This window comes from Saprolegnia diclina (assembly GCF_000281045.1).
Source record: "Saprolegnia diclina VS20 unplaced genomic scaffold supercont1.16, whole genome shotgun sequence".
Classification (NCBI taxonomy): Eukaryota; Oomycota; class Saprolegniomycetes; order Saprolegniales; family Saprolegniaceae; genus Saprolegnia; species Saprolegnia diclina.
The window spans coordinates 178007-203155 of NW_008246083.1; the positions used below are offsets into that span (position 1 = coordinate 178007).

Consider the following 25149-nt stretch of genomic DNA (forward strand, 5'->3'; position numbering starts at 1 on the left):
CAGAAGGCGCGGGCGATGAAGTCGGCCTCATCTTGCGTGAACATAACACCGCAGTGCATCATTAGATCGGCTCAAATGAGGTTCTCTGGCGCGTGTCAATTGCTGAATGAGGTATTTTGTCGAAGGCATGGTGGACAAGAATCGCCAACCGAATGACCAGTCGCGTCTCAATCGTGGACAAGCGTCAAGGTGTAGCCCTGGGTGTAGCCGTGTGCTGGCGCACTGGGCTTGGCGCCAGCCGATGAATATTTAAAACCGAGCGACAGGCGCACCCTTTTCGATACGGCGACGAGCATGCGTACTCAGAGACGCAGTACCTCCGCTAATACCGTGGGTTGTTGTAAGGTTAGTAATGTTGTTTGTCTGCATTGATATGTCCTGGGCGTTTCAGGATTGGGCACATGTCCTATCCTTGGATGCAACAACCGAGCGTCTAGATCGACCGGACGATCTGGCGCTCGAGCACATGGTGAAATGCAATACATTGTGCTACGTCGCAGTGCGATGGTACCTACTCATAGCCTCGTAATCCCAGGACAAAGGGGTCGGGCTACAAAGAAAGCCGACGCCATACGACTAGTGCATTTCGCTCTTCAAGGATTTCAAATGATTTGACCGCAGAGCTACGAGGCCTGCAATACGAGGCCAATGTCCTTTGGACTGAATCGATCGGGCTAAAGGCGATTTAAATCAAAGAAAAAAACGTTTCAAAGACGCAATGGGAGGCCCATATCCCATCGCGATATGGATGCACTGGAAGATTCGGCGATTTTTAGGAGACGCCAACAAGGTGAGCTCTGACACACTGCAGTACGATGTAAACTTGCACTGCGCCAATTCGTTTTTTTTGCTGCGGTGGCTCGGCGCCGTACCGGGCAGCGTGGGCAAACACATAGAGTCTGCCTTTGCGCACCACGCTCAGTGTTGAAGGGAAGCCGGTTTAGTTCTACACTTTACTTGAAGGTGTTCATATTGGTGCTCGCCTCGTGTCATTGATTGGATGTTCGATAGTTCATCGTCATGCTCATCTTGTGGACGTCCAATGGTGATTCTTCTTCTTTCTTATTGGCCCTGGTGGACGTCGCAGCAACCACCGCCCCAGTTTGCGCTGCAGCAGACATGCACGGGGCAAAAGTAAACGCCGCCGTGAACGATGCAAAGCTTGGCGCACGCTCTAAACCAATCGCCGATCCAGCGATGCGACCCCGACCAGGTGAGCTCTCTCAATGGCCGGCGAAATGCTCCATCGACACCCAAGGTCCGAACCGCCTTTGCATAGACATGGGCACATGGGCTATGACTACATCAAAGAACTGGATTGTCGCTCACAGTTTTGCATTGATAGACAACACCAGCGAGAGGCTCTCGTGAGCTATGCTTTTTATGCGTTAAATGCATCAACACGACAAAGCGGTGGGATCCAGGCTTCCACTAACGTCGAGCCGACCGTGGGAATTGCCAGCCACAAGGCGCTCCATCGCGGCGACGTTGATGCAAGGGTCGACTAATGCCATTGAGCAAAGGTTGATCCCGTGCTTTTTAAAATTCGGTTCAAATTCAAACGTCAGATTCACACACCGTAGGAACAATCCCTTGCGCTAAAATTTGGCAAACAGAAAACATGTTCGATAATGGCATTGCGTAGACGACAATACTGCGCCACAACCGGCGGTACTGAGCCCGTGACTGCGACCAGCACCTCGGTTAACAAAAAAATGCACATACTAGTACCGGTAGAGTCGAGCCATTTGCACAAATCGGTGTGCAATAAATACTTGTCGAGTGCTTAGCTTATGCCCGAGCATCGTTATGAAGACATCCTGCGCCCATCTCGTGAATGTACCGCCGCTTGTGTCCAGCACAAAGCCCTTGGTGACGCGCCATGCGCATGCAGCCTTCGACGGTACATTCGTTGTTGTGCCGATGGACGTCGCAGTAGCCGCCACCACGGTCCGTGCGGTGACAGCCCACGACTTTGCAGTAGTGAGCACCGCCGTGTTGGACGCAAAAGCAGCCACGCTGCACGCTCTTGCCACAGTCGATGGCTTGACAGCGCTTGCCGCCACCGTGTTTACGACAAAAGCCGCCGCCTTGTGAGCTTTTTTCACAGCCGTCGACACCGCAGCGGATGCCGCCACCGTGCGATTTGCAGAGACCGGCGGTCTGAACGGCTTTGGTGCAGCCATCGACTGAGCAGCGACGGCCGCCGCCGTGGGTGATACAAAAGCCACCTCGCTGGGGGCCGCGGGGACAGCCCGCAAACTCACAGCGTTTGGCGGCACCGTGCTGGCGGCAGTAGCCGCGCGTTGCTTGGGTGCGCTCGCGGCAGTCGGGTGCGAGGCAGATGTGAGGTATTTCATGAGTCGAGCAATTATCCAAAGGCAGGTCGCAGCAAAGAAGAGTGTCGAGGCAGTCGTCAACGCCATTAGGCGAGTGGGGTGGCAACGTCAGTTGCTTGTGCTTGATGGGCGACGACACAGCATTGAATTCGGGTTGGCCGCAGAAGGCATGATAGATGAAGTCGACTTCGGCTTGTGTAAAGAGAAGAGCCATTTGGTCGGGCGATGGCAAGTGCATGAATGAAGGGCTCTTTGTTCTGATCGTTCTTATCATCGGATTGTGCCCGCCAGATGACGATGAAAGAGACACCAGGACAGCTGGTGGATACAGCTGTTGGACAGGCTGAGACCTTGTCGGAGTTGAAGAGACCTGTGACACGCCGCCATTGCTCAAGAGGTTTACTAATGTTTTGACGCCCTGAAAATAACATTTTGGCTCGTGGAACGGGCTCGTGGTGTCGTACCGAAATGAATTCTGGCGCCCTGTTGCATTTCAGCATCCAGATGTATTCGAGTCCGTGCATGATGGCACAACTACAACATAACGCGATGTGAGCAATGGGGCATCGTCAGGGAAAGCGCAACATACGAAGGCACTACATTCGCATCGTGGGCCGACAGAACGACTAAGCTTGCTCATGGAGTTTACTTGAGTGTTGATACCGACTGACTGATCGACTGGTATCATAGAATAGCCTACCGGTAGTAGTTCGGCCATGAGGTCAGGCAACAACTCAACTTCATTTTCGGTCTCCTCATACATGTACACGGTGGCACTGGCTTGGTGTCTCCTCGTATATATCTTGTGACCGTTTGTTCCATTTTGGGTGCAAGCAGCCAAGGACAGGGCAGGCACAGGCTGGCAGGCGCATGTGTACGCTAACGTTATGGTAGCCTCGGTTACTCATCGTCTCTGTCCAGCACATAACGCGTTTTGAAATCGCAATTTCAAGCTTGAAGTGGACAGTATACTGCGACCGTATTAGCTGGAGTAACCGCTGTTCCGGGACACTGGGTCGAGCGCCTCAGCCAAGGCTCGGGACAAATAGGACTTAGCGGGCAGATCTACTCGGTGAGATCTACTCAACATAGAATCCCGTGAAGTGGGACGTGGCGCATCATTGCTCAAAAATCAGCATGCGCCACAGCTGAGCCTCAACTCAGGCTATTACTAACCGTATGACAGACTGCAGCGTGTACGCAGTCGCCACCAAACGACAAAGGCAAGCCAACGAAGTTTTGCACCTTTGCCAAGCCTTTTCTCTACTTGTCGCTTTGAAAGGACGTCGCAAGGGGGACATCGATTGTTGGCCATTTCTGACAAAAACGATTGGCGTCGAGCAGCTTGTGCTTTCTAATGCTGGCGCGTTCCCAATCCAAGCACATGGAGAACAAGCGGAGTGCCGAGTTATCCACAACCCTGCCAGCTGGTTCCACCCGTGGACATAAACACGGCTACGAAGCCAAAGATCCACTAAATCGCACTTAACCGACCATGACGTGGCGCGCCAGCTGGGGCGATGGGTGCGATTCGTGATTTCTCTCGAGCGCGCCAACCGACTCTTTTAATGGATTCAAAGTCTGAGCGCTCTGTCGCTGGATGTCCATTGATCAAATCAACATGTCGTACATCGACGACGCACACTACGCTTTTAGCTGTGTCGAGTTTGCGTCCTCGCCATCGTTTCCGATGTACTGCGGGTCACCTGACCACATCATGCAACTCCCATCCAAGGACGCCTCGATGATGCTCTACGCGTACCAACCACCGACGTTCTATGCACCGCCGTCCCCCATTTGCATCGAGTACCCGCCCATGATCTTTTCAGCGCCAACATGTTTGGTCCCGGCGTCGCCGCAGTTTGAGATGACCAACGACATGCCCTCCGTGTGCCTCACGAATGGCTGCCACGCGCGCATTCCGTGGCGCCGGGGCCACTGCCGCGACCACGGAGCTGTCAAAAAGTGCGGTCACCCCGGTTGCTCCCGCGGCCCCCAACGGGGGGGCTTTTGCATCACCCACGGGGGTGGCCGTCGCTGCTCAGTTGATGGTTGTCTCAAGGCCGTTCAGACCGCCGGTCTCTGCAAGTCCCACGGCGGCGGCATCCGCTGCGGCGCTGACGGCTGCGACAAGAGTTCGCAAGGCGGCGGCTATTGCCGAAAACACGGTGGCGGCAAGCGCTGCGCTGCAGCCAGCTGCGACAAGGGCGTCCAGCGAGGCAGCTACTGCGCCAAGCACGGTGGATTTCAGTACTGCAAAGTGGACGGCTGCCACCGGACCGACCGCGGTGGTGGCTTTTGCGACGTGCACCGGAAGAACATGGCGTGCGCGTTCTCTGGCTGCATGCGCATGGCGCGCAAGCAAGGCCTCTGCGTCGCCCATGCGAAGCGGTACGTGGCGACGCGCGACGGCGTCGAGCCGCGCGCCATGGGCTGTCCACCGACATCGTATTCCACAGCGACATCGCCAATTAGCGTGTCCGAGCACAGCGCAGAGTATGCGATTTAACCTATCAGCACTTATTTTATCGTCATTTACTTTGCCGCACTCTTATTGTATTAATACACGTACGCTCATAGATCGAGAAGGCAAAAAGAGCTTGTGCGCAAACTGTCGATCAAGCTGCACGGTAGAGCACCGTGACCACAAACTAAATCAGCGAAACGATGACACAAAGGTTGTCTGCTTACGTTATTTTGATACCTGGTGGAGAAGACCAAACCCGCCCTGTTGACCACCTGTGACGTGAGCATTGATTTTGGACTACAACGGTGCGTGTAGTTGTGTAGCGACAAATCTGGTCATTGCAACTGATCTGGAAACAGAAGGATTGAGAGGGTGTCCAGTTGAAAGATTGAGGCATACGAGCCGCAGAGTTCTCTGCACGATTAGGGCCAGAAATTCGCGGTGCTGGTCAATCACTTTGTGCTGATATGATGTACCATATGGTACTTTGCAGGGTCTTCGCACGCATTGCTACAAAAAGGCTAGCAAACATGGTGCACTGTGCACCTTCACGACAGAGTGCCGGTATTTCATTTAAGCCTTTGCTCCAAGGTTGAGCGGCAATGGGCATTTCAGGCTTCAAATTGGCCGTTAGCAATGGCCTCAAGTTTGTTTGTCTGGTAGCGTTACTAGAAGCGTTACTCGTGCGGTTGCCAGATGCATCAGCATGTGTACTATGTCTGACCAAAATGACATTTTCTTCATTAAAACATACCAGAAGTCATCACACAACTTGGAGCACGAGTCGCGTACCGGGATATGAGTCTCCATCGCTAGAACACATGGTAAAGTCCACATACTAGTACAATGTAGCTCTGCTGCTCTACTACAGAATGAGAGGACTCGGCACTTTTGATGGCAGCTGAGCCGAGCTGGATCAGGCCACGACGGCTGCGCCATGGGCTACTTCAACACACTCGAAGCTGCGAACGAAAGGAGGCAGCTCGTTGCGAAGGCCCTGTGCTGCACGCAGTGTAATTGCACTAGCTGCATAGCGGGTTGTCTTGAGACCAGCCTTGGATCTAGGCGTGTACTAAAAAATGAGCAAATGACCACGAGGGCAACCCGAGCTTGCTGAGCAACGGAAGCATGGGTGGAAGCCCCTCGTTTACCAGAAAGCAGCCAATGACAACACAAGAGTTGCCACTGTGCTGGATCGGTCGCCTGTCGCCCATGCATATGCCGCTATCGCGCACTCACCCAAAGTATGTACCAATGCTACCTCCAAAATCCATCCAGCGAACTTTTGATGTCAAGTACCTTGCAACTTCAAACGCGGCCTCGGCCCATTGCAGTCGTAAATATAGCATCTAGCAATTAGCAAAGAGTAGCTGCTACATATTAGTACGATCGACAGATTCTGAAAGTAGAAACCGGCCTACTAATATGGAACAGAGCAGCTACAGTATTAAGTCGTGCCGGTCGCTGTATCGAAGCTCCTAATACGAAAGTCGACAACCGTCGCCTTCTCTGCTTTGACGACCAATCGTTTCCATGGTTCGTCATCGACATGGCGATTGAATCCGCTGTGCAGTCTACGTTCTCGACTACACGGTGCCACCCACTAGTGCACTCGCAGTACAAGGTTTATTGACCCTTGCGCAGTATTAGTTGCATAGCGGGCGCCTTGCCGTCTGAGTGGCCACAGCTCGTATAGCTGACCAATCAAACGCCCGAGTAGCATTCTGGCGGGCGTCTTGTCGAGGCAACCGGATAAGGCGCGCAGATTCAAGCAGCCCCACCAGCTGCGAGCTCGGAAATGATAGTTCTGTTTGGCGCTTCGTCTTGTCGTCATCGTCTTTGCGCCGACGACTGCATAACGTGGCAGCGCCATCACACCAAGGTAAATGTTGTCAATCGACGCTTGAAGCGTGGCGGCGGCCTCGACGGTTTACATCAAGGCCGTGGGCGGAGACTCGCTACCGCCATATACAAGAGCCAAGTACATTTCGTAGTGCGGTCGCACAACCTGCCACCAGCCGATCCGGTTGGAATATCAAACTTTTTAAAATATTCTCCGTTTTTTGCCTGGATTGGCCAGAGATCCCGCGATTAAATTGAAAATTGAGCTGCCAGCATCCGCCAGTGGGGAACCTGAATAAAGCCACCCGAAGTAGCACAACTGGAGCACGCGATGGCTGGCTACTCGAGAGCGTGGGACCAAACCCGAGTAGCCACCACGACATTGCGAGCTCTCTTCATTTTCACATTTCGTCGCGATCGCAGCATGGCCTTGACCACCACGTTTACGCAAGACGAAGCCAGCTTCCTGTACGCCACGCTGATGGCCGACGAGATTGACGACACGTTCAGCAGCGCGCAGTTGGAAGCCTCGTTCTTTGACGAAGTGTTTACCTTGACGAACCTCCCGCTGCCCACATCACCACGCCTCTTTGAGTCGCCCGTCCTCCTCACGGTCGAGACGCCGTACATCTGCCTCGTCGAGGGCTGCGCCGCGTCCATTCTCTCGCCGCGCGGGTTTTGCCGCGACCACGGCAACGTCAAGCGCTGCGGCCACGCCGGCTGCTCCCGGGGACCGCAGAGCGGCGGGCTCTGCATCACGCACGGCGGCGGCCGGCGCTGCTCGGTCGCCGACTGTTTCAAGGCCGTGCAAACGGGCGGCTTGTGCAAAGCCCATGGTGGCGGCGTGCGCTGCGGTTTCTCGGGCTGCGAAAAGAGCTCGCAGGGCGGTGGCTTCTGCCGCGCCCACGGTGGCGGCAAGCGCTGCAACCAACGCGGCTGCGACAAGGGCGTCCAGCGAGGAAGCTTTTGTGCCAAGCACGGTGGGTTCCGCTATTGCGTCGTCGATGGCTGCCATCGCACGGATCGTGGCGGCGGCGTCTGCGACGTGCACCGGAAGAACAAAGCGTGCTCCGTCACCGGCTGCATGCGGCTCTCTCGCCTCCACGGTCTGTGCCCCGGCCACATCAAGCACGCCGAAGCCGTGACCAAGGCGCCGTAAATAGTCGATACTTCAAATCTAGTATTTATTCTTCCACAAAACGCTATATAGCCTTTTGCGTCGTCATTGGAGAGTCTCTTGAGCAGATCGCGGAGGACCGTACTGTGGACAGCTGCAGCATCCTACTTCAAGGAATAGATGAGAGCCACTCGCTAATATAACGATCCGTGGCCATCGATGTGTTGTTGGAACGACAACTCATAGTCGGCTCCAGAGTGTAGTCCCGCTCAGCTCCGACGACAAGACTGCAAGGCGACTTTTGCGCAATATGCTACACTAATCACAACCCCATGCATATGGCTACCATCAGCATCACATGTGATGGGACGCACAACCCTAAAGACTCAGTTTGTTTTCCTGTGGCGAGGGTTGAGGTAGCGGTTTCGTGATTCCTGGCTGCAGAATCCACGATGCGTATCAAAGATTTGGCCAATCACAGGAGACAGTACCACACTGACACGGGTTGTGCCAATTCCTCATCGTCTTGTCGCGACCAGTTCCACCCTTCCCTGTACCTTCCACCGTAGCGCTACCGCTAGCTGCCACCGCTATCTTAGCCAGTACCCTCGAGCACCCTTGAGAGCGGTCGTACTGGGTGGCTACGACCCCAGCCAGTACATAGTAGTAATCAACGACCCATCTTTCGAGAAACATACGCAGACGTGGCTTAGACCATGGCCTGCTGGGCGCCGACAAAGATCGTACTCTCTTGGTCGAGCATCGGGCGGGACGTTGCGACGATCGTCTCCTTGGCGTGCGTGTGCTGGAGCGACTGGATCGTCGACGAGAGCGACGGCGCCGACACGGACGACCGCCGGCGCATCGCAACCGGCGTCGGCTTGTGCAAGTGCAAGTCCAACGCGCTGTTGCTCAAGTCGGCCTTCTCAAAGAGGTTGAACACAAACTGGCGCGCCGTGAGACGGTAGTGGTACCGCGACAAGAGCGTGTGCGCAGAGAGCGCCAGCGCCGTGTCCTCAAACAGGTCCGGGTACATGTTCTTCATGCGGTTGAGCGCCGCGCCCGCCTCCTTTTGCGTAATGTGCGAGCTCAAGTCGCCGACCAGACGCAGAATTTCCTTGCCGCGGGGCGCTGCCTTGTACGACGGCGCCTCGAACGACGCCTTTAGGTCGACCATGCTCGCCGGTGTCGGCGGCGTCCCCGCCGGCCACGCAAAGAGCGTCTCGGGCTTGGACGGCACTGCAATCATCGACCGCGCATCGCGCGGCGTGTCCCACCCGTACTTGGTGAGCGCGCGCTTCCCGGGCGCCGACCGCGCAATGATCCCAAGCACAAAAAAGCACGTGCCTCGGAGGCTGAGCATCGTCGCCGACGTCGCCATGCCCACAATGACATCCAAGAGGTCTTCCGCGACGCCCAAGAGCAGCTCGAGCCTACGTCCCATGCCATGTCAAACAGGAACAAGCAACCATATACGATCGATCGTACCCGCGGGTGGTGGCCGCAATGTGACCGACTGCCCAGAGCGCCGCGCGGCGTTCGAGCGGTGCCGTGGCCGCGTCCTTGACAGCTGCAACGAGCTCGGGCACGTAGCCTGATTGTTGCAGCAGCACGATACCATCCTTTGTCTTGGCGAGTTCGCCATAGAGATGCGGCGGCAGCGGGACCGTTGACGCCTTGGTCGGCAACAGCTGAATAGTAAACTCGACGCTCTTGAGCTGCACGCGCTTGAGGTTGGCCTGCGAGTGGTCGGTCTCGAGGTCAAACGTCCAGAGCGCGCGCTCGCCCGGCGGACACAACGTCGCTACGCGCTCGTTCTCGGTGACTGCCACCGCATTGGCAAGAAGCGTTTGCGTTGAGCGCTGCTCGGGGCCGCACGAGCTCCAGTCCTTGTGCTCGTCCGTCGGCTCGTACGCGTCGGCCAGCGACGTGTGTTCCGAGAGCCGGTCCGTGCTCGTGCTCACCTAGGCAATGCCGTGAGATTCTAGAGTCGTTTGGGTCACGTACGGCGCGCGTCCGAGCCGTCGGGTCCGACTTGGGGTCCTTCTCACTTGCCGGCGCCATGAGAAAGCCGCCGTTGCTTTGCGGCGCTGGCTTGGTGTAGCCCTTCCGGTCCACGGGCTGCGCACCCAGAAAGAGGCACGCCTGGAGCGTCTGCTGGCTGTTGACCGTCATCGGCTTGGGCGAATTGCGCGCATCGACGACCACGCCCTTGATGCGGATCGTGTTCATTCGGTGGCCGTCCAGCGAGTCTTCCGGCTAGTGAAACGCAGTTGCAGTGTTCGTGATGCATACCAAAGAGGTCCTACCTCGCTCGCGTCGACGTACGTGTCGATCGTGAGGTGCGCGGGCGGCCCGCTGCCCGGCGGCCCGACGATCTTGACCTCCATGTTCCACGGCATGCGGAAGAGCCACTCGAGCCCCCACTGGCCGCGGTGCACGCCTTGCTTAAAGTTGCTGCTGCGCCGGCTTGGCACCGTCACGGGGATCACAATCGGCTTGGGCTTTTGGTACTTGTTGCCCATCGACGAGGTCTGCGGCTGCTTGTCGCGGAAGAGCCCGCGCGTGAGCTGCGTCTCGACCACGTGCACGTACGCCCACTGCTTGTGCTGGCGCCAGCTGAGCAAGCTCGCCGGAATCCAGTTTGTGACTTCACGCAGAAAAGCGAGGCCTTCGGGCAGCGAGAGGCACTTGAGCAGGAGACTCTCGGCCTGCATGTGCACCAGCTGCAACGGCTTCTTCTGGATGATTGCGAGCAAGTACTCGGGCGTCTCGGCGGCTTCTTCGAGGACGCTTAGCGCCGCACGCGCGACGCTCGGCTCTTGGTGCAGTTGCGCCACGAGGCTGTCAATACCCCACTTGGCAAAGTCCCCGACCTGCCGCAAAGTTTAGCAGTGGGTATTCCAGACAAGGAGAGAACCTCGGAGCGCAAAAGGGCGCGGAGGAGGCACGTTGCGTACAGCCGAAGCGACTCGGACCCGGTTGTCATCCAATCCTGGAGCAGCTGGCGTGAGCTCCCCTCGACCGTGTAGTCGAGATTGGCGAGTATGAGGCGACAGAGGAAATCGTGGCCTCCAAGAATAATAACGTGTCGAAGCGCAACCGAGATCTCGTACCTTGGGTCTTTTCCTTCTCGGCGCGCTGCATCTTTGTGAGTTCACCAAAGTTGGGCAGCATGTGGCTGTTGCCACCCTTGGCTGCTTGGCCCATCTTGGTCAAGCGCGCAAAAAGCCCCGACTTTTCCATCATTTTGAGGCCTACACCCAAATGAGAACAACGACTCCATCGACGAGGAGATCATTGCCTTCAGTGGACGAGCTCATGAGGCCCAGCAGCGTAAAGTACTCGCGCAGCATGCGACGGGAGCAGTATTCCGGGCTACAACATTCTCGATGCCCTTATCTGTGTAAGAGACGGCGTACCTAAACATGCGGGCTTGCAGGTCCCCGAGGTGCGACTCGACAATCGCAGCTTCCGGGCGCGCCTCGAGCTCCAACGCACTGGCAATCTCCGTGAGGAGTTGACCCCTAAAAAGCGACATAAGCATGACAAACAAGGTGTTGGATGTACCGGCGGTCGGTTTTGAGGAACGAAAGGCCTTCCGGGTGGTTGAGCAAGAGCATGTACATCTGGCAGGCTGGGCGCAGGTACGGGACATAGTCGGGTGTCCACGGCAGGCCCGCAAAGTACCCTACCCCCAAAGGTCGTCATCATCGATTTCGACTTGGAGCGGTCGACTACCTTTGTCGCTATTGTCGCACCGGAAAAAGCCCGAGACGCGCTTGAAAAACTTTGTTTTCATCGCCTCCGAGAGCCGCGACGGGTTCGTGAGCGGGCCTTCCAGCAGCTCGGAAATGACGTCCCAGTTCCAGCGATACCAGTCTTTCCCGTTCAGGACGCGGCACTTGGTCATGAGCATCTCGCTACACCCCGCTATCAGATCTGATGGCGCAGGCTACCCGCGGTTTACCGGAAGGTATGGTCGTCCATCTGGTTGTCCATCTGCACTTTGAGCGAGTGCACGAGCACCTCGCGGGACGTCGCGGTGGCCTCCCGCAGCAACGACGCAGTCGAAAAGTTTTGCACCGGGCGGTTCGTGCCCCGCAGCAGCTCGGACGCCAGATGGACACCGTTGATTGGCGCGTTCGACGCGCCCGACGACGCCGCCAGTGCGCGCTGGGCATTTGCGTTGCCCCCGACCTAGTACATCGTAGTCCATATTTGTCGTCGACTGATGGATGTATCGACGTACGACAAGGGCGAGCTCGGCGAGCATCTCGCCCGACCGAATCGCGAGTTCGCGCTGCTTGGTTTCGGTCGGCGGCATCGAGCTCGAGAGCGCGGTCGTTGTCACGAGCTGCGGCAACGCCAAGAGGTTGGTGCAGTGCTGGTCGGGTAGCAGGCGTGCGCTAATGCGCAAGAAATCCGAGAGGAGCTCGAGCGCGGGCTCGGCGAGCGACCGGTTCAGCGACGTGCCGAGCGTGATGAGCGCGTCAATGACGCCGCAGTGGAGAAAAGACAGCAGCAATATTGTCATGTAGTTGTCGAGCAGGTTGTTGTAGCCTGTGGTCGAGGCCGCGGCCTTGTCTTCGATCGGGATCGGTTCGTTCGGCGTCACGACTTCGTTTCCGCTCTACGCATTGATGCGTGAACGGAGGGATCAAGGTATCAAGGTATCAACCTTGTCGAGCGACGTGGGCTTGTAGAAGATCTCGCAGATGGTCGCGAGCACCGCTTTCTGCACGTCGTCACCGACGGGCTGCACGAGCAGCTGGATGAGCGACTTGAGGCCTTGCGGGTTGGACGTCAGAAGCAAGATACCCTACGCTGGCCTCGATGAGACGACACGCAAGGAGACGAAGCCAAACACACGGTCCACGATCGCATCATCATGACGATGGCGTTGCGGCTGGCACTCCAGCGCTGCCGACGCTCCGTGCCCGCCGGGGCGTCCGTGTCGGTGAACGGCGCGAGGAGCACCTGCGCGTCGATGAACGAGTGAATGTAGTCGCGGTTCGCGGGCTCGTTGACAAGGTACAGCAGCGTCAGCAGCAGTGCATCGGCCAAGTCCTAGACGACGACGATGATGATGAATGCAAGGAGGTGGAGGCGATACCTGGCACGTCGGGTCCAGAATCGAGTCGACAAGCGTCTTGAAGCCATTGCACTGGACGACGACTGGAACGTTGACGATCGCGAGCTCCCGAAGCGACTCGAGGGCGACGCGCCGGAGGTTGTCTTCCTTGTGGTTGGCGATGGCGACGATGGAGCGGCAGAGACACGACGGCATTTGGGTCCCGTCAATCTCGAGGACGCGGCGCGCGACCTTGAGCGCCTGGATGCGCTCGCCCACGAGCTTGGCATCGCGCTCCATCGATCGAGACACGAAGAGCTGGACGCCCTAATGCAGCACACGCATGAGCACCGCTACGAGAACACGAGGATGTCGATGGACTGTACGAGCGTGAGGGCGTTGGTGATCGACGAGCTGTTGATCATCGAGTAGCGCAGCACGCGCAGGGCCGCCGTGCGGATGGACGTGTCGTTGTCGGCGAAGAGGCCGCGTGCGGAGTACTGGATGCGCTCGACGGGGAACTGCTCGAGCAGCAGCGGATCTTTCTTCATCTCCTGTGCATGCATGGCGAAGATGAGGCCATGTCCATGGAGAGCAAGCGTACGTAGGTGAGGCGGCCGGCGGTCTCGAGCTTGGCCCGGCGGTCGAGGCCCCCGCGGTCGAGGAGCTTGCACGTCGTCTCGAGCACCTGGTACGGGGTCATCATCGTCTCGTTGTCGTCGTCGGTAGACTCGGTGCAAATGCTTTGGCCAATCGGCGATGGCCACTTTCCTCTTTTTAGCCAATCCGAAGCGGCGCGTCGGTCGTTGCACACTCGCCACGACCATGACCCATGCCACGACCAATCCACAAGCACCTGTGCCCAACTACTGCGTACTAGTAGACGGAGAAGCTGCAGTCACACCGCTTCGCCATGGACTATGTGTGGCATGATTTGGATTCCTTGGGCAGATCATGCGAATCGCTGCGAGGAATGGCGTCGGACTACCGAGGGAGCTTGCGGCCCCGCCTGGCAAGATTCAATCGCCAAGATGCAGTGCCATAGGATGTGCAAGAAGAAATGGAGGCGACAAAAATGAACCGCGGCAAGGCGGCTGCGGTGGCGATAAATTATGCGGAAGCTAACTACGAGTCGATGCCGTACTTCTTGGGGATGCCAGCGTGGAAGCTTTCGGGGCCGCCGAGGATGATCCCACCGGCTCGCACTTCATGCGACTCGTCGGCGAGAATCCGGCCGGCAAGAAGGCGCACGAGAATGTCGTCAAGGGCCGCGACTTCGTACGCCGTGTACGGGTACTTGGCGCAGACAGCGAGCTCGGACGGGTACAGCGAGAGGAGGAGACCGTCTTCGACGAGGCTCTTGATGACGTTCTTGCAGCCCCGAAGCGTCGTGATCGGCGTGTACGTGCGGAGGTGGAACTGCTTGCACGATGCCTTCATGTCAATGGGCGCAAACTCGGTCGGGTGCAACTGCATGAGCTGCTTGAACATCGACTCTTGGCAGTACGGGAAGCTCGAGATGTTGAGGCGCGGCAGTGCGTTGTCGCGGAGCTGGCACTGCGTGAGCTTCTCGGACCACGTGAGGTTCTGAACGACCGTCGTCGCGCGGACCGCGAGCGTGTTGGTCGGGACGCATGCATTCGACTTGGGCCATTGTCCACGAGCGCAGTCCCGCCACAGCATGACGGGCAGAGGTGCATTGGCACGCAAGATGAAGATGAAGAGGAAGAAGAGAAACAAAATCGCGGGCAGCGAAAACACCATAAAGATGGCCCGCGGGTTGAGCTTGGCGGTCGGCGCGGTGCTCTTCATGACATAATACTGCGGCTTGATCTCACGCTCGATGGGTTTCCACTTGGTCGGAAGCGGCGACCGGATGCCGCTCGACTCGTCCTCTTCCGGGATCGGTTGCAAGTTGCCCATGCTGCCATAGTTGTTCGATGCGAGGCCCGTTGGCTTCAAGGTCGTCGACGCTGCCCAGTTCATCGCTTTGGTGGATATGTATGCGATGGCTGTACAGAGGTGCAAACGGTGCGTGGGCTAGGTACGTGCGAAGCTTCGTTGGCGTCGGCTACGAGGGCGAGGAGGGCGGAGCGTTCGAAGCTGCGGCGCCGCCTCAAGGCAAGGAGCAAATGCAAAACTGCTGTCACGAGGATATCGCACACAACCCGTGGGTGGAAAAGAAATACAGTGTTCTTTTTCGCCCATTTTTAACTTGCAATACAAAAGCCAAGTCCAACGCATCGTTTTTTATTGCGCGCAGCAGAAACTTCTCACCAGTGAAGCCACGGCCCAGGAAACGAGCCAATCAGACGTCGCCAGATCCGTCGACGACCAATCCGCGCGCGTTCATCGGCCGCCAACCTTCGAAATTTATGCGTCATCCCGTGACAAGGCATCGAGTTTCGCAGGTGGCATCAGATATCACGGTGCGCCAGTGCGACAGTAACGGGAGATTCATGAGGCGAGGTGACGCCGACGACGACGCTGGGAGGGCAGGCTTGGGTAAGCAGAGGATGTGGCCGGTGGTGTGTCACGGTCGCTGCCGTGTGGCCAGCGCTGCGTCACGACCGAACTTGAACATGGCCCCCCGCCTCGCTCGCTGATCGGCGGCTGCCGGCTGGCGTTCGGGCGTCCTTGCTCGCAGCGGAGTGTGCGGCCATCGCACGCCCAAGGAGCCGCAAACTGGGAGGATCGTCCACACCAACGATCCGTCAATGGATGATGAAGCAGTGCGGCACAGTCATAGGTACATGCCGGCGTTCGACGCTAAAGTGCAATCTCGCGGGCGGGACAGGGCGGCTACTACCGGTACGGTATTGCGGGCAAGCCGATGCTGGTGGTTGCGGGAGTAGGATTACGAGGCAAATGACTCATCGGAGCCGAGTCGTCGACGTGGGACCCCGCGATTGGTAGTGACGGGCTGCGCATGAGAGGCCGATGCGGGACTAAGACGGCGAGAGCCTCACACGAGCGCGCGGCTGCAACCATGGCCGGCAGTATAGGACAAGCGTCGGTCGCACGCACACGCACCTGGCTCAAGGAACAAGGCCAGGAGCAGGATGGGCGGGTGCATTTTGGCTGGCGATGTAGATACCGTCGCCAGCTGCGCTCCGCTGACCCGATCGACGTGCTTTCGAGAATCAAACGTGTCGGCGAAGATTCGAGGTTTGCCCTCGCCAAGCTCGTCACGACGGGGCACTGCTCGCCCGTGCCACGCGGCACGGCATCGAACAAGATCGTCCTTTTTTCTATTTTCGAACTCGAAATCCTGGATCCAGCATTTTCGAGAACCTTGTCGAAACAGCGTTTCGAGAAACCGGCGGCGGTCGGTGGTTATTTGGCCAAGCGTCGCGTCCATGCAGTTCACACCCCAGCAACTCGTCGGCGCCGGCCGCTACAGCGCGACGACGCGCATTGGCAACTGGAATGAAGACCTCATGCTCGAGGAAGCGCGCATGAAGGACTACCGCGTCCAGAAGCAAAAAGGCGGGCTGGGCACCGCCCACCGCCAAAAGATGGAGCAAGCGAACGGCCGCGTGCCCCACTCGTTTGCGGACGACGGCATCTTGCGCTTCAACATGTATTTGACGCTCGAGCATCTCCAGACCGGCGGCGTCCTGGCCTGCGACGTGTGGGAGGAGACGTTCACCGGCTCCGGTGAGTTTGTCGTGAGCGTCGGGCGACCGCCGAGCGCCGCCTCGGCGCGCACCACGTTTTGCATCGTCTCGCCGACAGGGCAGAGTGGCATTGTCCGGTATGGCGACCCGTTCCGGCTCATGGCCAACGAAGCGCTGCGCGTTGACCGCGACTCGCTCTTGCCCATGCTCTTTCTCAAATCCAATCTCAAAACCGAGCGCAGCATGAGCCCCGTCTCGTCCAACCAGAACGTCACGCTGTCCGTGACACCCGACACGTCAACGCTCTGGGTCGCGACACGGGCCGACGTTGGCGGTGCGGAGAAGCTGCTCGCGACGTCGATGCCCGTGAGCACCGCCGATGGCATTGGCATAATGCACAAGATGACCGGACACCTCCTCTTTGCCGACGCCAAGAACAGCGTCGCGACCGACTTTGGCTCGGAAACCGAGGTGTGCTGCCTCACCGTGAAAGGTCACGGCAAGTGCTTCAACCTTGCGCACGAAGCAGCGGGCGCGCGGACGCCAGACATGCATGCGCGCAGTGCGCTCTCGCAGAATGCGTGGCGTTTCGTCTTGGCGACGTCCCCGCAGGCCGCCGCGGACACCCGCCGTCTCCCCGCACCGTCGACGCCAGCTTCGGTTGCGTACCTCCTCGTGCAGGCGCTGACAACGCAGCATGTGTTTGGCTTGCGCCAGCTCGTGCAGTCGCTGCAGATTGTCGATGCCAGTGGTGGCTCGGGACTCATGGACCGCGAGGACCTCAAATGGGCGATCAAGGCCTGCGAGGCCGAAGCCAGCGTAGGTCTTCGCGACGACCAATACGACACGCTCCTCAACGCTTTGGATGACGTACGATTGTTGCTCTCAGTTGCACCCGTTCATCTTGCATAGGGCAAGAAGGGCTTTGTCAAGGTGACCCGCTTCATCGAGCTCGTGCGCGGACCGCTCTCGGACGCTCGCAAAGGCATGATCAACCAGACGTACGATGCAGTCTCCAGCGGTCTCGGCGGCGCCGTGACGCTTTCCGCGCTGGCGAAAGCCTACGACGCGGGCTGCGAGTCGGCGTTCCGCAGCACCCGGGCAGTGGACTTTATGGCCCTTTGGACGACCACGGTAGTCAACTGCTGCGGCTGGCGACTAAGGAGATCGCGTAGGACGCGCGCGGCGTCATCACCCGCAACGAGTTCCTCGACGTGTACAAGGACGTATCGCGCGCCGTCGACGACGACAGCATGTTCGAGCAGCTCCTCAAGAATGCGTGGGGCGTCTAAAGAACACTGTTCTGGAATTCCACGCCAAACGCTGTTTGTAATACATTACAAAACGACAACGCTACATACAAACATCGATATACATGTATTGAAAACATAAAAATACGCCAAACAGCGGTCCACGTCCTTGCACCAATACCGTCTCAATTCGCAGCTCCGGCTGCCGTGGTCGGGCCACGCGGTGTCATCGACTGTATCGGTCTCCCTACTCATTTCGACGTGGTAGATGAAGGAGCTTGCGGTGCTTTCACCTGCAATGTAATGCGCCAAGAACTATGATTACTCTGGCGGCGTAAGAGAGCTCGTAGATGGACGATTAAGAGGCCGGCATGCCATTGAATGAGACGAAATCGATAATTACCATCCAGTTGAGACAGATAAAAGAAGTAGTTGGAGCGGAGTGTTTTCGGATTTGATTGGTGCAAAGTGGCAGGCAAGGAAACCCTGCAAGCATTTTGGATCCGACGCCAACGATGAACTCGCGCGACGCAGGCTACGGCGGTCCCAGCGCCCGTGACGCTGGCTACGGTGGTCCTAGCCCTCGGGATGCTGGCTATGGCGCTCCGGCGCCTCGAGATGCGGGCCACGGCGGCCGGGACGCAGGCTATGGCGGCCCCAACGCCCAGCGGGATGCCGGGTACGGAGCTCCGACAGGCTCGCGCGACGCTGGTTACGGTGGGCGCGACGCGGGCTATGGCCGACGTGACGAAGGATACGGTCAGCCCGATTTGCGGGACAACCCTCGGGACGCATCTGGTTACGGCAGTGGTTACACGGGACTCAACCAGCCACCGCCGCCGCGACAAGCCAGCGGGAGCCAAGCGCCGCGACCGCAATATACAAAGCCCGCACAACCACCAGCGTATGCGTCCAACAACGTCGCGCCACCGCCGCAGTATCCAGGTGCGCAGCCGCCTCGCCATCACATGCACATGCCGCCCCACTACGCGAACGCGCCGCCGCACCATCACGCGGGGCCGCATAATCACCACGTCGGTGGCCATGCACCCCCTCCGCACCACCGAGCGGGTGCTGCGCCGGGTCCGTATTACCCTCCCCCTCACATGGCGCACCACGCCCCCCCGCGCATGCAGCCACCGCCGCACTTTGACCCGACGTACCACATGCATGGCCCGCCGCGGGGGCCTCACCCGCCGCCACCCAACGCGCCGATGATGTACCACCACCAGATGCCTCCGCACCACCACGCGCACGGCCCTCCTGGCATGTATCCGCCACTTCCGGCCGCGAATGGGATGTACCCCCCGGGGTATGCGCCGCCGGGGCCAGGCCCGTCGATTCCTCCGATGAGCTACGTATGCCGCAAGTGCAACATGGGCGGTCACTGGATACACGACTGTATGAAGAAATCGGGACCTTCGAACGCGGCGCCGCGGACGGCCAAGCCTGCGCTGCCCACGTACGTAATTACCCCCTTGTCGCGACGCATTCGATGGGTTGCGTAGGGCGCCAGGCGACATGCCGTTCCATTGTGAGCCCTGCGAGAAGCATTTTGCGCTCGCATCCCAGCACGAAGCGCACATGAACACGCACGAGAGCTGCTGGGCGCCCGACTGCGACTTTAGTGCGTGCAAGCGCGTCGTGACAGCTCATTACCAGACAAGCCACGGTCAGTTTGCAGGCTCGGGCTTGAAGGAGATTGAGGTCGAGGGCCAAAAGTTCAACGTGCTCGTTGGCAACTCGCCCGAAGAAATCGCCAAGTGGCGCGAAGAGCGGCGAAAGAAGTGGCCGTCGGACGCTGTCGTCAAGCGCAAGGTACGACGCGCCCTCGACCCTTTCTGGAATCGACTGCATGCTCGCATTAGCTGGAAGACAACGAGGAACGTGTCCAAGCCGGGGATGTCGTCGCACCCGCGGCCAAGCGCGCCAAGTCCGCAATGGAAAAACCAAAGAACACGGTGCGCAAGGAGGGCGGAACCGCCGCCACATACTCGTATTTGACTAGGACTCGCCCAATGGTACGAAGAAGAGCTCCAAGTTTTGCGTCAAGTACATCCGCAACGTGTGCGACCTGGGTGACAAGTGCGCGTTCAACCACGACATTAGTGTACACACTATTCGCCGTACGAAATGGGGCACTCGACAGCGTGACTAGGGCGTGAGCTGCAAGACGTTTTCTACCAAGGGCTTTTGCCGGCGCGGCGACGAGTGCAAGTTTATGCATGCCGAGGGCGGCGCCAAGCCCAAGCCTGTGGCCAAGGCGCCCAAGACGGCGGCGGCGCAGGTCAAGGAGCACAAGAGCTCGCTCTTGAGCAAGCTCCTCGAGAAGGACGTGGAGAAGGAGCAACGGCTCATGCTCCAGGCGTTCCGGTACATTGTCGAGCACGACTTTTTTGCTTCGAGTTCGGCCTAAGCGCTTATTCTAGTTCTTCTTACTTATGTCATTCTTGCGACAAATATGATCTCAGGCCCGCGCGCGCAGGTAGTCGGCAATGGCGTGGAACCCCCCGGCGTCGGCCTGCGGGATGGCAAAGCGCGTGAAGCCTTCGGTGCGGTGTTCGCAGAGGAAGCGCACAATCATCTCGTGGCCCGCCGTCGCGGCGCGGTCGATGGCGTCGCCGGTGCAGCCCTCGGTTCGGTGCTCATGCAGGAAACGAACAATGTCCATGTGGCCATTGCCGGCCGCGGCGTTCATTGCGCGGTACGTGCACCCTTCGGACCGATGGGTATGGAGGTACTGGACGACGGCCATGTGCCCTTTGCCGGCCGCCCAATCCATCGCTCGGGTGGTGCAGCCTTCGGTTCGCTCTTGCTGGAGGAACTCGAGCACATCAAGGCGACCCCACGCACAGGCCCAGTCCATTGCGCCGGTCGTGCAGCCCTCGCGCCGGTGGTCGTGGAGGAAGCGGAGGACGTCCATGTGCCCCCAGCATGCGGCCTGGTCCATGGCTTCCACCGTGCACGCAATGCCTTGGTCGTGGAAGAAGCGGACGGCGGCTAATGCGCCGATGCGCGCCGCCGCGTCCATGAGCTGCGGCGTAAAGACGCTCGGGTCGTGGCGCCACAGGAGCCGCAAGAGCGGCAGACCGGGCTCGTCCAGCGCCAAGTGGCGCAGAAAGGTCACGTGGTCCATGTGACGCGACCGGTTCCAGGCGCGGAGAGCGACAAGGAGCGCGGCTGGCGTCCCATTCTGGTAGCGACCAATGTGAATGACGAGGTCCGGCGTCCGCAGCACGACGGCTATCGCACTGTTGTCCATGGCGCCGCAAATCGAAAGTGCTCCCAGCTTGGTGCCAGGATGACCTGCATTCTTGGGTGCTACCTCTGATAATTGATACTTGCTTCAGCTTCAGCCTTGTATCGATTGTATTCTCGCCACGATACCTCAAACAGAACTATCATGACGAAGAAAGAGTCCATTCAAGGCTGCGGCTATCGACTCCGAGTTTGGTTTGGCATGAAGCTTCAAGCTCTCCCAACTCTTGTTCCTTCCACCTGTGCCGCTCTATCCGGACAGGAATGATTGTCCAAAACCTTTGAAAAAGGATACTCGCCGTGGTCGCGACGAGCCAACGCGGGCTCTGCGCTCGTGCTGTGAGTTCTGCACACTGCGTCGAATAGATATAGGAGTGCCCTACGCCTCATTTTGGCCTGCTGATGCGCTATCCAATGCCTCTTTTTACGACGGTGACTTCTCAAAACCTCTCAAATTGATTTGAATAATGAATGAACCTGCAAAACTGCAACCTCTGAAAGATCGATTTCTGCCAATGCTGCATGCGTCATTAGGGGGCACCGACCCGTCACGCCTCCTGCCGCCACCCGCCGACGAGCCGCCCGCGCACGCTCTGACCAAGGCCAGCGCCCGGGCGCTCCTTGACACGACCAGCGTCTTTAGCATTGAGCGCCTCCAAGAGCTCGTGTTCCAGGGCCTCGACACCGACCCAAGCTTGCGGCCAGTCGCGTGGCGCGTGCTCCTTGGCCTACTCGGGAACCGCCCTGCGCAGTGGGCGACCGACGTGGCGGGCAAGCGACAAGCGTACGAAGGCCTGCACGAGCAGTTTCTTCCGCCGCCGCCCGACCACGCGCTCTTCAAGGACATTCAAAAAGTACATGCACCAAGATGGCGCCTCGCTTACCTCTCGTGCGCTCGTAGGACGTGGCGCGAACGCATGTGCAGCTGTCGGCTCGTGGCATCGACTGGATGCTGCGAATTCTCTACGTGTTTGCTGTCGCGCACCCCGAGGTCGGGTACATGCAAGGCATGCACGAGGTGCTTGCGCCCATCATCTATGTCTTCAACGGCGACGCCTCGATCGAGTGGCAGGCGCACGGCGAGGCCGATGCCTTTGCTGTCTTTGAGACGCTCATGCAAGCGCTGGCGCCACTGCACTTGCCGTCCAAGTCGGTGCCGACCAAGACGGGTATCCAGGTGCAAATGACACGCCTGAACATGCTGCTGCGGCAGCACGACGCTCGCTTGTGGCAGCACCTCGTACGTACAGCCGTCGAACATTTTGGCTAGGGCTCACGGGATGTAGAACTCGGTGGCGCTGACGCCCGAGTATTACAGCTTTCGCTGGTACATCACGCTCTTCTCGCGCGAGTTTGCAATCGACGAGACGCTGCGGATATGGGACGCACTCCTCGCCGACAAGAAGCGCTTTGCATTCCTGCATTATGTCTGCGTGGCCATGATCATCTCGCATCGGTCGGTGCTTTTGCACCGCGAAGCCGACTTTGGCTCGTGCCTCACGGTTCTGCAGAGCGAGCCGCCCATCTCGGCTCAAGCGCTACTAGAGCAAGCGCTGCATTTGCGCAACGTCGACCGGGCCGCCGACACCGTCGCGCGTCAGCGTCTCGACGGTCGCCGCGTGGTCTCGCCCGTGCGAAAAGTCTAGCGAATCTGCGTCTATCTTTTCCCTACACTGCCACGAGGTATCCGGCGGATCGATCATGGATAGATCCATGGGTCACCTTGAGATCGATGTGTCATTTCTTGAATGACTACCGAGTTGAGCATGTCGTTCAAACGAGGTGAATAGTATATGCGTTTTTGTATGGTATATTGAAAGTGAGTTGATACGGTGAAACGGTGTGGCAGTTCGAATTTGCGATCACCGGAAGAAAGGACGTGAGACCCAAGACCAAGCGGTTGACGAGGCCAGCTGCATGCATCGATCGTACTGGACCGCGACCGCGGGGATCGTTGCCTTTGGATGGACTGCATGGAACCGCTGGCGGAAGCGCGGCTGCCGACCCGCGACGCGCCAGCAGCATCCGCCCACGCCCGACCTGTCGCGCCGAGGTGCTCGAAAACACAGTGGCATGGAGACGTACGAAGCCATTGCCACAAAGCTCGAGCTCATGGAGGCAGCTGTTGTCGCTGTGCCGAGCGATCGACGGTACGAGAGGCTCGCCCGCCTCGTCGATGTCAACGGAATCGACAGCCTCGTGCCGAGCAAGTACGTGTACGGTCGCCTCGGTCCCACATCATGGGACGCTCGCCACTACTTTGAGACCGCCCGCGGCACGATTGAAGTCGAAGTCTCGTGGCAGATGCTGGCCCAGCGAACGTTGCTGCCAGCAGCCATTGCTTGTGGTGAACGCTGGCAGGTAGCCCTACCACTGGCCCTAGCGACGTCCAACGAATACCAATTGCATCCGCGACTGGCAGCCTTGTCGCCGGCCGGCTTGTGCGCTCTCGGGTACTTCTTCCGACCTCCGCGATCGCCGCCTATACGACCACAGCTGCGCCACTTGACCAATGCAGCACACGCCTCATAACATATTTGACTCAGTACATTCTAATTCTGGCTCCAGTACGAATTAAAACGCCAATTCCTAGTTGCGTGCTTTTAGCTGGTACGAATTGTCTCGTCCAATCGCAGTTACGTGGACGGTCACGAAGCCATGTCGGTCCTCCTGCAGACATCGCTGGGCGAGGTCGTCGTCGATTTGCGCGTCAAGGAGGCGCCACGTACGTGCCTCAACTTCCTCAAGCTCTGCAAGCTCAAGTACTACAACAATGTGCTCTTCTTCAACGTGCAAGAGAACCTGCTCGTGCAGACGGGCGACCCGACGGGCACGGGCTCGGGCGGCGACTCGGTCTTCCACGTGCTCGAACCGCGCCAGCCGCGCGCCTTTCCGGACGAGCTAGGCCTTAAGAAGCAGGTGCTGTCCAAAGGCTGCCTCTGCATGGCCAACACGGGCCCGGACTCGAACACGAGCCAGTTCTTCGTCACGATGCGCGACGACGATCTGACACAATTCGCGGGCAACACGCTCTTTGGCCACGTTGTCGAGGGCCTCGAAATCCTCCAGTCGATCAGCGAGCTCTACGCCGATAGCCACGGCCGGCCATACCAGGACTGCCGTATCTTGCATACATTTGTACTCGACGACCCGTTCCCGGATCCGCCGGGCCTCGTCGAGCCGCCGTCGTCGCCGACGCACGAGCGCCCGCCAACCGAGTCGGTCGAAGTCCGGCTGAGTGTCTTGGACAAGCTCGACGAGTACGAGGGCAAGACGGAAGAAGAGGTTGCGATCATGCAGCGGGACCGCGAAGCCAAGTCGCGCAGTGTGTTTCTCGAGATCATTGGCGACTTGCCGGACGCAGACGTCAAGCCGCCCGAGGAAGTCCTCTTCTTGTGCAAGCTCAACCCTGTGACGACGGCCGAGGACCTCGAGCTCATTTTTTCGCGCTTTGGTCCGTGCACGGCCCACATCATCCTCGACTACAAGACCGGCGACAGTCTCTGCTTTGGTTTCGTCGAGTTCACCGACAAGGAGCACTGTATCGAAGCGTGCTTCAAGATGAACAACGTGCTTATTGACGACCGGCGTGTCAAAGTCGACTTTTCCCAGTCGGTCTCCAAGCTCTGGAACAAATTTCGCCGCAACGAAAAGCAGTCCAAGGAGATCGACCCTACCCCCGAAGACGAGGCAGCCAAGCGTCCCGCCAAGTACGACTTTGTGGACGAACCAGAGCGCCGCCGGGACGACCACAAGCGCAGCCACCGGCGGGACGAGCTCAAGAAGGCGGAAGTCCGTCGGGACGACCGGAAAACCGAGAGTCGCCGCCGAGACGACGACCGCCGCCATCGCAGCCGCGACCGCAGTGATCGGCGCGAAGACCGCAAGCGCAGCGAAGAGCGTGGTCGGTCCCGTCGCAGCCGGTCCCGCGAGAGCCGCCACAAGTCGCGGTCGCGCGACCGGTCCGATCGACGTTAAGAGATATTGCTGTATATAATGGCTCCCGCTCCATTTTGAACCTCCTTGGTACGGGACGAGGTAGTATAGAGTCACAGCGAGGACCATGAAGTTGCTGTCGGGTGGTAGAACGGGCACGTGAGATGTCGTAGAGGCTGCCTTTCGAGTCTGATGGTAGCGTATGGGACGAGCCCGATTCCTAGTAGATCTTAGAGCACTAACCGA

At 58.7% G+C, this 25149-nt stretch overlaps 9 protein-coding genes across 9 annotated transcripts; 6 read left to right on the forward strand and 3 right to left on the reverse strand.

Moving 5' to 3' along the window:
- Positions 1 to 3960: 3960 nt before the first annotated feature.
- Positions 3961 to 4924, forward strand: SDRG_05919 (hypothetical protein; the record flags this gene model as incomplete). Its single annotated transcript, XM_008611664.1, has 1 exon — positions 3961 to 4924. One exon carries the CDS (start codon positions 3961 to 3963, stop codon positions 4846 to 4848), a length of 888 nt encoding a protein of 295 aa, XP_008609886.1. The 3' UTR covers positions 4849 to 4924.
- A 2136-nt stretch (positions 4925 to 7060) lies between these two features.
- Positions 7061 to 7873, forward strand: SDRG_05920 (hypothetical protein). Its single transcript, XM_008611665.1, has one exon. It carries the CDS (start codon positions 7073 to 7075, stop codon positions 7805 to 7807), a length of 735 nt encoding a protein of 244 aa, XP_008609887.1. The 5' UTR covers positions 7061 to 7072; the 3' UTR covers positions 7808 to 7873.
- A 427-nt stretch (positions 7874 to 8300) lies between these two features.
- On the reverse strand, positions 8301 to 13605 carry SDRG_05921 (hypothetical protein). The gene is made up of 17 exons (XM_008611666.1): positions 13444 to 13605; positions 13226 to 13393; positions 12882 to 13166; positions 12638 to 12835; positions 12447 to 12587; positions 12018 to 12398; positions 11736 to 11965; positions 11507 to 11688; positions 11336 to 11456; positions 11188 to 11292; positions 11070 to 11143; positions 10882 to 11022; positions 10686 to 10837; positions 10075 to 10641; positions 9773 to 10024; positions 9254 to 9729; positions 8301 to 9198 (listed from the first exon to the last, which is right to left on the reverse strand). Exons 1-17 carry the CDS (start codon positions 13543 to 13545, stop codon positions 8475 to 8477), a joined length of 4299 nt encoding a protein of 1432 aa, XP_008609888.1. The 5' UTR covers positions 13546 to 13605; the 3' UTR covers positions 8301 to 8474.
- A 295-nt stretch (positions 13606 to 13900) lies between these two features.
- On the reverse strand, positions 13901 to 16097 carry SDRG_05922 (hypothetical protein). Its single transcript, XM_008611667.1, has one exon. The coding sequence runs from the start codon at positions 14823 to 14825 to the stop codon at positions 13965 to 13967; it is 861 nt and encodes a 286-aa protein (XP_008609889.1). The 5' UTR covers positions 14826 to 16097; the 3' UTR covers positions 13901 to 13964.
- SDRG_05923 (hypothetical protein) lies at positions 15923 to 17990 on the forward strand. The gene is made up of 3 exons (XM_008611668.1): positions 15923 to 17329; positions 17372 to 17593; positions 17635 to 17990. The coding sequence occupies exons 1-3, from the start codon at positions 16199 to 16201 to the stop codon at positions 17749 to 17751; spliced, it is 1470 nt and encodes a 489-aa protein (XP_008609890.1). The 5' UTR covers positions 15923 to 16198; the 3' UTR covers positions 17752 to 17990.
- Positions 17991 to 18178: 188 nt separating this feature from the next.
- Positions 18179 to 20156, forward strand: SDRG_05924 (hypothetical protein). The gene is made up of 5 exons (XM_008611669.1): positions 18179 to 19171; positions 19218 to 19527; positions 19578 to 19670; positions 19718 to 19819; positions 19868 to 20156. Exons 1-5 carry the CDS (start codon positions 18225 to 18227, stop codon positions 20123 to 20125), a joined length of 1710 nt encoding a protein of 569 aa, XP_008609891.1. The 5' UTR covers positions 18179 to 18224; the 3' UTR covers positions 20126 to 20156.
- Positions 20157 to 20176: 20 nt separating this feature from the next.
- SDRG_05925 (hypothetical protein) lies at positions 20177 to 20971 on the reverse strand (the record flags this gene model as incomplete). Its single annotated transcript, XM_008611670.1, has 1 exon — positions 20177 to 20971. One exon carries the CDS (start codon positions 20969 to 20971, stop codon positions 20177 to 20179), a length of 795 nt encoding a protein of 264 aa, XP_008609892.1.
- A 511-nt stretch (positions 20972 to 21482) lies between these two features.
- Positions 21483 to 22613, forward strand: SDRG_05926 (hypothetical protein; the record flags this gene model as incomplete). The annotated part of the gene is made up of 3 exons (XM_008611671.1): positions 21483 to 21821; positions 21869 to 22207; positions 22254 to 22613. 3 exons carry the CDS (start codon positions 21483 to 21485, stop codon positions 22611 to 22613), a joined length of 1038 nt encoding a protein of 345 aa, XP_008609893.1.
- Positions 22614 to 23040: 427 nt separating this feature from the next.
- Positions 23041 to 25137, forward strand: SDRG_05927 (hypothetical protein; the record flags this gene model as incomplete). The annotated part of the gene is made up of 2 exons (XM_008611672.1): positions 23041 to 23288; positions 23604 to 25137. The coding sequence occupies 2 exons, from the start codon at positions 23041 to 23043 to the stop codon at positions 24943 to 24945; spliced, it is 1590 nt and encodes a 529-aa protein (XP_008609894.1). The 3' UTR covers positions 24946 to 25137.
- Between the last annotated feature and the right edge of the window lie 12 nt (positions 25138 to 25149).